General features: G+C 37.6%; 1 protein-coding gene across 1 annotated transcript in view; it reads right to left on the bottom strand.

The window, feature by feature from the left end:
- LOC148871075 (nucleobase-ascorbate transporter 12-like) overlaps positions 1-13,321 on the bottom strand; it is a 32,193-nt gene that overhangs the window by 16,277 nt on the left and 2,595 nt on the right. The window contains exons 4-7 of the mRNA XM_088973141.1: positions 8,281-8,381; positions 5,508-5,643; positions 5,314-5,364; positions 4,914-5,201 (exon numbers count right to left, since the gene is read on the bottom strand). Coding sequence (XP_088829267.1) covers positions 4,914-5,201; positions 5,314-5,364; positions 5,508-5,643; positions 8,281-8,381 — 576 coding nt within the window. The remainder of the gene's footprint in view (positions 1-4,913; positions 5,202-5,313; positions 5,365-5,507; positions 5,644-8,280; positions 8,382-13,321) is intronic.

Consider the following 13,321-nt stretch of genomic DNA (forward strand, 5'->3'; position numbering starts at 1 on the left):
TGCCAAAAAGTACAAGCAACTTGTCTCCCAGCAAAGGGTGTTTGCATTCTTACATGGTCTGAATCCTATGTATGAATCTATCAGGGTTCAGATTCTCAGCTCTAAGGATCTCCCATCTGTTCAGGAAGTCTATGCTCTTATACAGTCTGAAGAAAGTAGAAGAAATTTGATAAAGTTGTGATGGTAGCAAAAGGGGGTGTCTCTACTGGTGTGGGATCTTCCTCCAAGAAAGGAGATCTCCAAAGAAAAACAGAAGATAAAGAAAAGTTGTGGTGCACTCATTGCCAGAAATCCCGATACACCAAAGATACCTGTTGGGATCTTCATGGGAAACCAAAATGGGCTCAAGATCTGACTAAGAAGCAAGGTTCAAAGGTGAATAAGAGGTCCGAACAGCAAGGTACAAAGAAACATCACATGGCCAACATGACTACTCGGGAGAATCAACCCCCCATTTCTACTGTGACTCAAACACATCTCACTGGAACTGACCCGAGGGAGGATATTATGAATTCCTTCTGTGACCATTTAGAGCTCTATGGTAGAGCAATTCGTCAAATGGATGCTCCTCCCTCAACCTCATTTGCATCTACGTCAGGTAACCCTGCCACTGCTTTCCATGTTGCTTCTCACACTCCTGACTCTTCATGGATCATTGATTCAGGAGCGTCAAAACACATGGCTGGTACGTCCTCTTACTTTCAAACCTATCACCCTCTTTCTAGAAGAGATAAGGTGAGACTAGCCGATGGATCATACACTTCCATAGCTGGTCAAGGAACTCTCTCTCTTCCTCTTGGTCTTACCTTTTCTGATGTCTTTCATGTTCCAAAATTTCCCATTAATTTGTTCTCTGTTAGTAGTGTTACTAATTCCTTGAATTGCTCAGTGACCTTTTTCCCTTCTCATTGTGTGATTCAGGATCTGGCCTCGGGGAGGATGATTGGTAGGGGATGTATGGCTGATGGACTTTGCATGCTAGAGAATAAGGTTGGTCTACATGTTACAGAGTCTATGAATCAGTCCTGTAAGAAAAAAGTCTATTTATGGCATTGTCATCTTGGTCATTTGTCTTTAAAGTCTTTAAAAGCTGTATTCCCATAACTGTTTAAGTCAATGTTTGTTTCTGATTTTTCTTGTCAAACGTGTCAATTAAGTAAACATTGTAGAACTCATTTTCTTCAAAGAAATAGTAAATCTGAATCTCCGTTTCACATTGTTCACTCTGATGTATGGGGCCCTGTTACTTTATCATCTGAGAGTGGCTACAAGTATTTCATTACCCTCATTGATGATTATTCTAGATATACTTGGGTATACCCGATGCAAACCAGGGAAGAAGTATCAAAAATCATTGATGATTTCCAACGGATTGTCTTCACTCAATTTCGAACTGAAATCCAAATTTTTCAATCAGACAATGCAAAAGAATTTTTTCATAGTGACCTCACGGAGTTTTTTGCTTTGCGTGGTTCCCTTCACCGTAGCTCTTGTGCCCGTACACCACAACAAAATGGTGTGGCCAAACAGAAGAACAGACATCTTCTTGAAGTGGCTCAGGGTTTACTACTTCATATGAATGTTCCAAAACGGTTTTGGCTTGAAGCGGTTCTTTGTTCCACTTACCTTATTAATCGTATGCCCTCTCGTCGGTTAGAGTATAAAGCCCAACATCAACTTCTCTTTCCTAAGGCTCATCTTCTTTCTATTCCTCCTCGTGTCTTTGGTTGTCAATGTTTTGTCCAAAATCTGTCTCCCACTTGTGGGAAATTGGATTCTCGTGCTATCCCTTGCATATTTCTTGGTTATCCCTTAACTCAAAAGGAATAATGTTGTTTTGATCCTGCTTCTCGTAAATTCTATGTCTCCATGGATGTGTCCTTCTTTGAAGATGAGTCTTTCTATCATGTTTCTCCTCAGGGGGAGTGTAGGCATGAGGAGAAACTAGTTCAACTTCCCTCTCTTCCTAACCCTCCGCCTTTTCGTGTCTTTTCTCGTCGTCGCAAAGGCCAACCAAATTCAAAAGCTGTAGAGAATACGGAAGCTGTACCTCCAATGCCACCAGACTCCTCGGGGGAGGATCATACTCACTCGCAAAGTTTTTGCTCCCAATGATGTCCTTGAATCTATTGAAAATGATTCCTCTACTGCTAATGATCATGACCGCCCTATTGCTCACAGGAAGGGTGTTAGGTTGTGCACCACTAAACATCATATTTCTAACTTTGTCTCCTATGAGAACATCTCACCCTCATTCCGTGCTTTCCTTACCTCTATTGACAATGTCCCTATCCCTAAGAATGTGGCAAAAGCTCTTTCAGTTCCTGAATGGACAAATGCCATGAAGGAAGAATTTAATGCCCTTCACAAAAATGGCACATGGGAACTTGTTGATCTTCCTAAGGGAAAGGTTCTAGTTGGATGTAAATGGGTGTTCACAGTCAAGCATAAGGCTGATGGAACAGTGGAAAGGTATAAAGCTCGCTTAGTGGCAAAGGGATTTACTCAAGTGTATGGAGTTGATTATGCAAAAACTTTTGCCCCTGTTGCCATGATAAACTCCATTAGAGTCATTTTCTCTCTTGCGGCTAATCTGGATTGGGATTTACACCAACTCGACATCAAAAATGCATTCTTGAATGGTGACCTTGGAGAGGAAGTCTACATGATTCAACCTCCTAGATTTCTGGCTCAAGGAAATGAACAGAAAGTGTGCAAGTTGAAGAAGTCCTTATACAGGCTGAAACAATCACCAAGAGCTTGGTTCAGCAGAATCCATGTGGCAATTCAGCAGAAATGATACAGGCGATGTCAATCAGATCACACACTATTTGTGAAAAGAGAAGGTAAAATTGTTGCTCTAATTGTATATGTGGATGACATAATTGTTACTGGTGACTGGGAGGATGAAATTCAGAGGTTGAAGTTTTTTCTTGCCACTTAGTTTGAAGTAAAGAATCTAGGACCTGCCAAGTACTTCCTTGGAATTGAAGTCGCCCGATCAAAGAAGGGTATCTTCATTTATCAAAGAAAATATGTCCTAGATTTACTTCAAGACACTGGGAAGATGGGGGTGAAACCAGTTGACTCTCCTATTAACCCCAACCATAAATTAGGTGACAACCGTGGTGAACCTCTCAAGGATGTGAAACAGTTTCAGAGGCTTGTAGGGAGATTGTTATACCTTTCTATGACTCGCCCAGACATTGCATATGTTGTTAGTGTCCTCAATCAGTTCATGCATGATCCTAGGTCCTCTCATCTTGAAGCAACAGAGAGAATCCTCCGATATCTAAAGAAGTATCCGGGTACTGGCTTGTCATTTCAAAAGCACGGACATTTGAAAGTTGAAGTTTATACAGATGTAGATTGGGTTGGATCCCAAAGTGATAGAAAGTCTACCAGTGGCTACTGCACCTTTATAAGAGGGAACCTTGTTACATGGAGGAGTAAAAAGCAAAATGTGGTGGCTAGATCCAGTGCTGGAGCTGAATATCGTGCTATGGCCCACGGGGTTGCTGAAGGCATGTGGATAAAGAATTTGTTGGGTGAGTTAGGTTTTCCAGTGGCCAAACCTATAACTCTATTCTGTGATAACAAAGCAGCTATAAGCATTGCTGCCGATCCAGTGCTTCATGATAGAACAAAACACATCGAAATTGACAAGCATTTTATCAGAGAGAAAGTTATCACAGGCAAAGTGTGTACTCCCTATGTCACTTCTGAGAACCAACTTGCAGACATCTTTACAAAGGGTTTAAACCTTTCCAAACATCATGATCTTTGTGACAAGTTGGGCATTATTGATATCTATGCTCCAACTTGAGGGGGAGTGTTGACAGTTGTTTTGTGTACTGTTTAGTACCACAAGGGTACTGTTGTAATTTCTCTCATGTTTATATTGTATGATCGGGCCAGTATAAATAATAACTCTTTCACTCGCCTCCTAAATGTTGGAGGGTTTCAGTCCACTCGACTCTCCTCTCTTCTCTTGCTCTTGCTCAACAAATAAAAAGAACAGCAAATGTGTAATATGTAGTACCAAAAAAATGCCATGCCTCTATCAAATATAAGATGATGGGAGTATAAGATGATGAGAGCTGGAATGCTGTTAAGCATGGGTTTGTACTATCAAATATTCTAATTTAATTAAGTAATGAAATCTTTGTTGCTGATCAAAAAAATGATGCTTTCCTCATCTAACATTTTCTTTGCCCTCATGGTCTTGTTAAACAGCTCGATCACCCAAGATTGGTCAACCTCCCATGCATTTTCATTTTCCACACAGATTCCTAAAATCCTATGTTTGAAATTTCTTCCATGCTCAAAGCACCTTGAGCTTCTCATGAGATGCAGCTTCATTTAACCATAGCATAGTAATCTATCCACTGGATGAAAGCATTGATTCCCATTTATTTATCAAAAAAAAGTATCCATTCCCATTTCCATTAGACTTGATTCACACTATACAGATAGAACTTGAAACTTCAAATTGACATTATGAAGAGAGGAAGATCCAATCAAAAAGCTGGCATGATTGGAGCATTGAACATGTGCCCAATCCACATGGTTGACTATTTCATAGACTGTCAAATTGACAATGCCATCACTCACCTCATCATTTTTTCTTTCTACTTCCTTTTTCTTCTTTCTTTTTTGTCTTGGGGGTATAATAAGGAGTTCTGGGCTAGTCAAGAAAACCTATTTCTCTTGATCCTACAAAATTACTGAGATAAAAAGAAACTGAATGCACAAAAATTGCAATGGGGAATGACACAGAAATAGAAAAACAATGCAAGACTCAAATAAAAGGCATAGAATATTGAAACTTAAGGAATATATGAGAATCAAAAATAAAATAAGAATTCCCTGAAGAAAATCTTTAATCTCCTAGGAAGAGATGGGAAACTCACTGAATCAACTGATGCAATTATAGAAACCGCACACATTACTAAAGCCATTTTCCAGTCGAACACAGGTGTACCCCATTGTAATGGATATGGAAATCTAAACCATGGGGCAGATTTTAATGCATGTGAAGTATCAACCCTACAGTGTTTCATCCTGGAAACATGCCTTCTGCAGGCTTCGGATATAATATTTGAGGGAGGTACATTCATATCACAGCCTTTGTGGTTATAGACTCCTGCTTCTGTAAGAAGGAAAGCAGCAGCCCATGTGATTGCCAAACCCAATGGAACCTGCACATTATATCAAGGCAATTACATTCACAGTAACTGTAATACCAATAAAAAAAGAAATGCATTGGAGATACTGAAATCACTGTAAAGGTTTAGTCAGTATACAACTTACTGCATAAATTAGAAATATACGATGACCAAAGACTGATATTTTGCGGAGATACTGCAAGAAAAATGTGGAGGAAATAGCATTACACTATCTAGCAGAAATCCCAATATTACATCATCCTGATGATGTTATAGGTTCAAAAAATATTTAACTTGAAGAGGAAGAAGAAGAACCAACGCAAGCTACTCCTTACTTACAAGTGAAAAAATAACAACCAGCAATATCTGCAATGCACCCATCTCAAGGCACATACCAACTTGTGGGAAACCGTAACTGTAGAAGGACAGCCCAACTGCAGCTACAGTTGGAGATACAACCACTGGATTGATGAACCTGGAAAAAAGAAACAATTGTATTAGGTCAAGTGCTTCGATGTGCTAAGAATAGCATTTAAAACTCAGAGAAGCAAGCTAAAGAAAAAGATTTAATTTAGAGGCCCAAGATAAGGTGATTCCATGAATATTGCTACACATTGCCATAGAATTAGAGCAGGATGGACAAAATGGAAGGGTGCATCTGGAGTTTTATGTGATAGGCCATAGGATAATACCACTTACATTAAGGCCCTGTTCACTTTTCGGTAAGTTACTTACCTCGGTAAATTCACTTACTTGGGTAAGTGTTTCCCAAAAAACACTTATCCGGGTAAGTGCATTTACCCATGTTCTTTTATTTCCCAGGTAAATAAGACAATGACCGTTTTAGCCATAAAAATCCATTATTAAAAGGGGTAATTTTGTCGCATCCAAGTGTTGGCAACTTTCCCTCAGGTGGGAAAGTTACTTACCCACCTTGGAGATGGGTATCAAGTAAGTCATACCCAGGGAAAATGAATTTTCCATGGACCCCACATAAATCTGAAAAAAGAACATGCGTATCTTGGTCAATGGGAACCAAAATCCCATTGACCAACTTTCCCCGATCTCAAAATCCAAAAAATCGAACAGACCCTAAATGGAAAATGCTATAAAACTATTGTAAGGCCAGCCATGTTGTATGGAGCAGAGTGTTTTTTTTTTTTTTGGAAAAGGTAAAGTAATATTTATTGAGATAAGAGATACACAAGGGAGGCGTATCGGCTTGTATCGAAGCTTGCCTTCCTTTTTCTAGCTTTTTTTCTCTCAAACTGGTTCAGGGGGGGGGGGGGGTTAAGGCCTGTCTACCCTATGAAATATGTGGGACCCCGAAAAACTATGTATAGAAGTGTATCAGAGGGGCCACGGTACAATACATATTAGTCAATATGCCTCGATACATGACAAAATTTTAATCATTGACCCACACTAACCCGCACAACCCATTTACCACCATAGAGTGAACTGCAATGGTTGCTTGCAAGGAAGAGAGAGAATGAAGGGAAAACAAACTAGAATTGCTTAGCAATTTGCTTTGAACCACTCTAGGATGCAGGAATCACTCACTACTCTTCACTTATCAAAAAAAAAAACTCACCACTCTTAGCACAGTTATAAGAACTACAATAAATTCAGTTGTTTTCCTACACACTTGTGTGCTTAGGGGTGTCAATTAGACTGGATTTGGTCCAATCTGATCCAGTCCAATGTGAGTCCATTATAAATGGACCGACCATGTCCAATCCAGTCCAACGAATGTTTTTGACCAATTTGGACCGGTCCAATTCAATGTTTGGACCATCCAATCTGTTCAAATTCATTTTTTATTTAGATTGGTTTCAATCCAAACCCAGTCCATTGACACATATATTCTTATCTTATGTCAATGGACCAGATATTGGCTTAATCTAACCCAATCCAATATAAATTTATTGCGGACAGACCTGGTCCAATCCAATCTAATAAATATTTTGGACTAGATTGGTCCAATCCAATATATCTTGTTGGTCCTCCAATCCGTCCAAATTGATTTTGGACTGGACGGGGTCCAATCCAAAACCGGTCCATTGACACCTTTATGTGTGCTTAAAACATATGCATAGATGCTAATGTAGGTGACCAATCCTTCTAAAACTAAAAAACAGAAATTACAGAATTATCCTACTTTGACTTGAAGAAAGCTTAATAACTCCTAAACTACTTAAATAATGAATACTCTTTACATGTTATGTTTATGAATTTTAATTTTAGATAATAGGTTTTATAAAACATTTATTTTAAAATTTAAGCTTATATTTTTTATTAATATTATTTTTAATAGTTTTTACTTTTTTTGCAATGTTTTTAATTCTTTGGCATTTTTGAATTTTCTGATTTTTTTTTATTTTTTTAGCATTTTTTTGTATTTTTGCGCCTTGCTTCAAAAAGGCGCATGCCTCACCTTGTGCCTTGTGCCTTGTGCCTCGGGCGCAAATTGGCCCTTGTGCTTTTAAAACACTACCTCTACAGCTCCAATAAATAAAAAATAAATTAGGAGATCACGTATTTGACCACTTGGTTCCTAAGTTAAAAAGGAAAATAGGTATAAATCAATAATGGCACAAAAATAGCCTGACAAAAGACAAAAAAAGCCAGAAGCAAAAAAAAAAAAAAATCCAGCTTCAGAACCAACCCACCCCCCCATCCCCCCTATAAAGAAGGTAGGTGGTTCCCCAATAAAAATAGTCCCATCAACCCTATCTAAGCCCAATGGTTAACTGATCTCAGAGACCACCTGATGTTCACTCTAGAAACCAAATGTAGCTTCCCTTGTGAAATGATAGAGTGACCAAGGACCATAAGCAATTCCATAAAACTCCAAAAACAATTTCAAAGATTAGGATATTTGGCACGGCTATTTTTAAAAGTTCTTAAGACCATAGTTACTTAAAAGAACAATTCTCATGTCCCTAGAAAAAAAAAAAGTCTTAAAACAAATAAGACACTAGTAGAAACTTACAACCCAAAAGATAAGTGTCTTGTTGTAGACTTATATGTCAACCATAAGGGAACAAATAATAGACAACCATAAGGGAACAAATAATAGACAACCACAAAGATGTCAAGAATCACACACCTTAGGAAGACTGACATCAATCCAGTATACCCTAAAAGTGCTTGAAATGCAGAAGATATAATTATAGCCCCCTGCAGCTGCTTCATAATATGCCTGAAATTCTGCAACATTGAACCACTTCTAATAAGACCAGTTTAAAATTCAATAGCAAAAAAGTAGCAGCATAATACAAATTACAGTAATTATAGCACATACAAGGAACTGTAAAAAGTAACAAGAAATAAATATAAAAACGAATCAAGACATGCCACAGCTAATTAAAAATGAGTATGGCACTTAAGCAACTATTGTAAACAGGACAATCTCCACCCAATTTTTTTCATTTAGCACACCACTCCACCTTTTTTATCAGTAAAGAAGGATAAATTTTATTAAATTGAAAAAATAAACAAAAGATTACAGCCAGCAGGAGAACACAAACACAACAATCGAAAAGAACAACAAAACTGCCCATAATAGATTTTGTCTGTACACTCCTTGTTTTGCTAGCGAGTCAGCCATCCCATTTGCAGTCCTAATCCAAGTGAAAGTGGCATCGTCTTTTGCCCCCATAGGGGTTGTATTTCATTTTTACTTGGCATAGTACATTACTTTTTTTCAGCAACAATCTGACAGCTCTTCTCAAAGGTATGGTGATGGGAACCGATAGCGAAGCTCAAAACCGCACCGCTTATGGGACTATCCAGATCAAGAACTAATCAAGCCACCACTCAGTTGGCGACTAACCAGGAAGGCTTGAGAGCTTAAACGATGTGTAGCACAAGGAAAGCCATGTGCAAGAGAAAGGAAATTTAAGGATTAAACAACTGAACTATTCAAGTTCTAATCCTTAAATGACAATCTCAACATAAGGAAATTGTCCTGAACGAGATTAAAAAAAAAACAAAACTCATTACAAAAATAGAACACAGGGGTAACCAATGACCAAAGTTGGACCCCTACACAAAACTTTAGTAAAACTGCCTTCTTCAGCTAGGTAAATTTGTAAATGCATTCCTCAAAATATTCTAGCAAAACAATCACCTAAAGGGTTGACCAACCTAGAAACAGAACGTAATTACTTATTAGGGGTTCACTCTAGATCTAATAACTTGCCTCTAATTCAATTAGGGGTTCACTCTGGAGGCAAGTTATTATAATTAAGCTACAATTATCACACAATTGATGGATCTAAATACCATTTAACCTAGTAACCCTAAGGCTGTGACTTGTTTGAAAGAAAAGGTAGGGAAAGGTAGGAAAACCTATACCAATGTTGTATCAATTTCCATACCCTTTTCTTTCGGACCAAACACACCCTAAAGGCTGTGACTTGTTTGAAAGAAAAGGTAGGGAAAGGTAGGAAAACCTATACCAATGTTGTATCAATTTCCATACCCTTTTCTTTCGGACCAAACACACCCTAAAGGCCCATAGTAGCCTAAGGAGAAGTCAGCAATGTTTAGTAGTATCTCCACCATAAAAAAGAAAACTAAGGATAAGTCATAAAAGTTTAAAAGTTAAAACTAGTCTCACCACCATTAAAAGAAAACCAGAAACTTCCTTCTGTTCAATTTCTTGATAAGCAAGACCATGATATTTAACCATGAGTAAAGCTAGAAGCACTGCAAGACCTTCTGTCATCAGTAAGCTTTTAAGTCGTCTAATATTATCCATATTTGGACTTCAATGTTGCATGGACATAGGCACAAGAATCAGAATCTGACACATGTCTGGGAGTCCGACTCAGTGAACCCAAAAAGGACTCCTAGAGTTGCTCAAATAAACAATATTTATCATATATTGAACATTGTGAATTTTAATATTATACATAAGATTTATAGAACTATATAACCACTTAAATAGTTGGAAGTGACAAGTTACATAACAGCTTTTGCCTATTCGCCACATAGCAATGTCAGTTGTTTTCATTGTTTTCCTAATTACAAATGTTAATTGGAGAAGATCCAATAAACAATGCCTCATAAGTTATTGTTTAAATTGGAAAATATGAAAACCAGAGTTTCCTATTGGACAGTTTAAATGATTGGACCACTGTTACATAGAGGCATTCAATCAGAATTTGTAATTTTGGACTTTGGAGAGTCGAGAAGCAGGCATTTAGCAAATTCACTTCATTCACACTGTAGCTGAGTCCAACTAGAGTAGACTTGCAACCCCATACTAGAGCAGCTCTTCCCACCCACCCCCTTACTTGCTAAGGAATCAGGAAGATCAGTGGGATAATCTAGAAATCCCTCTGAACAAGCTCTTTAAACTAGAGGCCAAGTCCTTTATTCTCCAGTGTAATGTCTAAGGGTCCAGGGCCCTTCTATACCAGAATACATCCACCCTATCACCTATTAGTAGTACCTTTCCACAATCAACTCATTCCAGCCAGATCAGTAAGCAAATTAAATACCCTATAACAGAGTAAGGAGCTCAGCCCTTATTGTGGTGGGAATTCAAAAGAAATGAAAAAAAAAATGGAAACAGCTAAAAAACAAGCAAGACTTTTGTGGTTTGCATTTTATAACTATGTCCATAAAAGACCCCTGCACAATTCACTGCTCTTACTTCAACAGTGTACAACAACCATAGAGAACAAGCTAGTATATGAAGATTATTGAATTAGGTTGCTTGAGGTTTCCTAATTCATTTACAACTGAGAATAAACATATGCAAAAAATACCCTTGTACAAATGCTCTCCTCCAGTTAGAAGTCTCTCACACTATGGAACCCCTTGCTTTTCTTGCTCATTCCACCAGCCTTCAATGAATTCCTTTCCCCAATCAGGCTTGATTCTTAGAAAAACACCACACATCCCTGAGGAACACAGACTGCCAACAGCATACCCATCAGGGTCCTAATTTCCGAACATTTTGAGGCTCTGAGGTTTCAATCACTTGTCTTCTATGTAGAGCAGAAGTTGCTACAAGCTGACAGCCTCTAAGGATGCAGGCCATACTCACATTTACCAAGCCTTCGATTACCTTATTTGCATGGATTATGACTCAACAAAACCAGAGATCTACAACCCTGAGAAATAGTCTAGGGTTAGCAAAAACCCTTCGATTTTTTCTTGACCCTCCTCTTACTTTTTTCTCTGTTGGCAAGAATGAGAGCTCTTACACCTTGACTTTTTTGGTTTCTGCACTCAAAACTAACATATCATATCAGGGACTTCACCCTTCCTCTCCAAATTTTCTCAATATTACTCTCTCTTCTAAGCAGAGACTCCTTTTTCTCCTATACATCTTTATAACATTGAGCATAACAAAGGGCTCCAACCATTGTTTGCATTACAATAGATTAACTCATATCTATTTACTTTTTTTATCAAATATCTATTTACTTTAGTCCAAATCTGTGGTAAGTTCTCCCTCTTTGTTTCTTAGGATTTTTTTCCTCCCATCTTTATTTTCTGATATCTTTTCGTTAATTTTTCACCTACTATATTTTTATTTAATTTGTTCTTGATTAATTATTAGTTAATGATTTATTACATGCTATTTTAAATAGGAAAGCACCAAAAATATTGCCTTCCTTTCTTCAAAATTCATTGCTTAGGCAGCACCTAGTCAAGTAGGCAACGAGGTGCCTCCTTGTCACATAGATTCACCTCAGCACCTTGACAACCATGCATACGATGTCATTCAACTCAACTCAACAAAACCTTGCCCCAGCGAGACGGGATCAGCTAGGAACCTCATTTCACCATCCCATTATATTCAGTTCCACGAGTGCAAAATGACAATTCAGGATCCTTGTTCATAAGGGTTTCGAAAAGGTATTATACCACCTGACAACTTAAAACAACCCTCCTCCTTTACCTAGGCTTGGGACAAGCAACACAAGAGAAACTTGTTATTGGTAGAACTTCTGTCATTATGCTTTCATTTCAACCTCATACATCATTAGTAAACATTTTCTTTTTAAATGCTTTCCCCTTTCAATCTCCTTTCTTTTGGAAAAGATTAGAAATTGCAGTTCACCAGGAATGTGAAAGCAGAAATAAAGCATATACAAGTATAGCCCATGTACAACAAGATGCCATACAACATGCCCTCCATAAACCCCAAAAGGAAAAAAAAGTTTATCTTGTATAGTTCTACTTAACAAATTCTTTTGACTTTCTAAGAGTATTTAGAACTTTAACATGGATCTCAATAATCTAGTAACTAGTAAGTCCATTAAATAAAAATGTTTCTACATTAATTTATTCACTGCATGCAAACAAGTCCTGTCATAACACTAACTTGAACCAAGCATTGGAGTTCAATGATCACATAGTTACTTGGCCAGGGTATTGCTGCCAACTTGCAAAAACCTGTTTGGAGTATATGAATGTGGAATTGTTATTTCCTAATTTCAGAATTGGGAATCTAGACCATTACCCAATGTTCAGATATTAGGGGTCTTGGGAGGGGACTGGATACAGACTTAACTTTCGAAATTTTCTTGAACAAAATGACCAAGATTGAAGATCTGGTCATGTGAAATGGTGTACTGAAGTAGACTTTCAAAGAATAGTACATTGGAGTGAAAAGAGAAAAAAAAAAATATAGTGATTTTCTTTTGAACATCATATAGCACTTTTATCAATAATGGCTAACAAAACTCAATTGACAAACAGAAATACATAAAACAACAAATGCAAAGATAACATCATTACTTTTAAGAATATAACAAATTAAGAAGATAAAAGAAGCACTATTCTCACAAATAAACTCATCCTATCCTGTTTGGTGGCAGCATGAAGAAATTAGATAAATCATAGAGAAAAGATAAATAATGACTCCACATTAAAAGAATTTATAAGCTCATGCCTATAATTGATCAACTAGGCCAAATAAACATAAGAACAGGGATGACAAGGAAAACCCTTTAGTTAATATGTTTTCAAAAGACATATGACCTTGCACCCAATGAACACTTGATTAGAAACCACCCATAGGATATAGCCCGAGGAGAACCACTTAATTGCTTTAAGTCTAACATATATAGCTTTGAAGAATGGCCTAATCCCCTAGGCAAGCACTTGCATAGACATCTTTAATA

This window comes from Nelumbo lutea, chromosome 2, assembly GCF_056320005.1.
Source record: "Nelumbo lutea isolate HS-2025 chromosome 2, American lotus-T2T, whole genome shotgun sequence".
Taxonomy (NCBI): Eukaryota; Viridiplantae; Streptophyta; class Magnoliopsida; order Proteales; family Nelumbonaceae; genus Nelumbo; species Nelumbo lutea.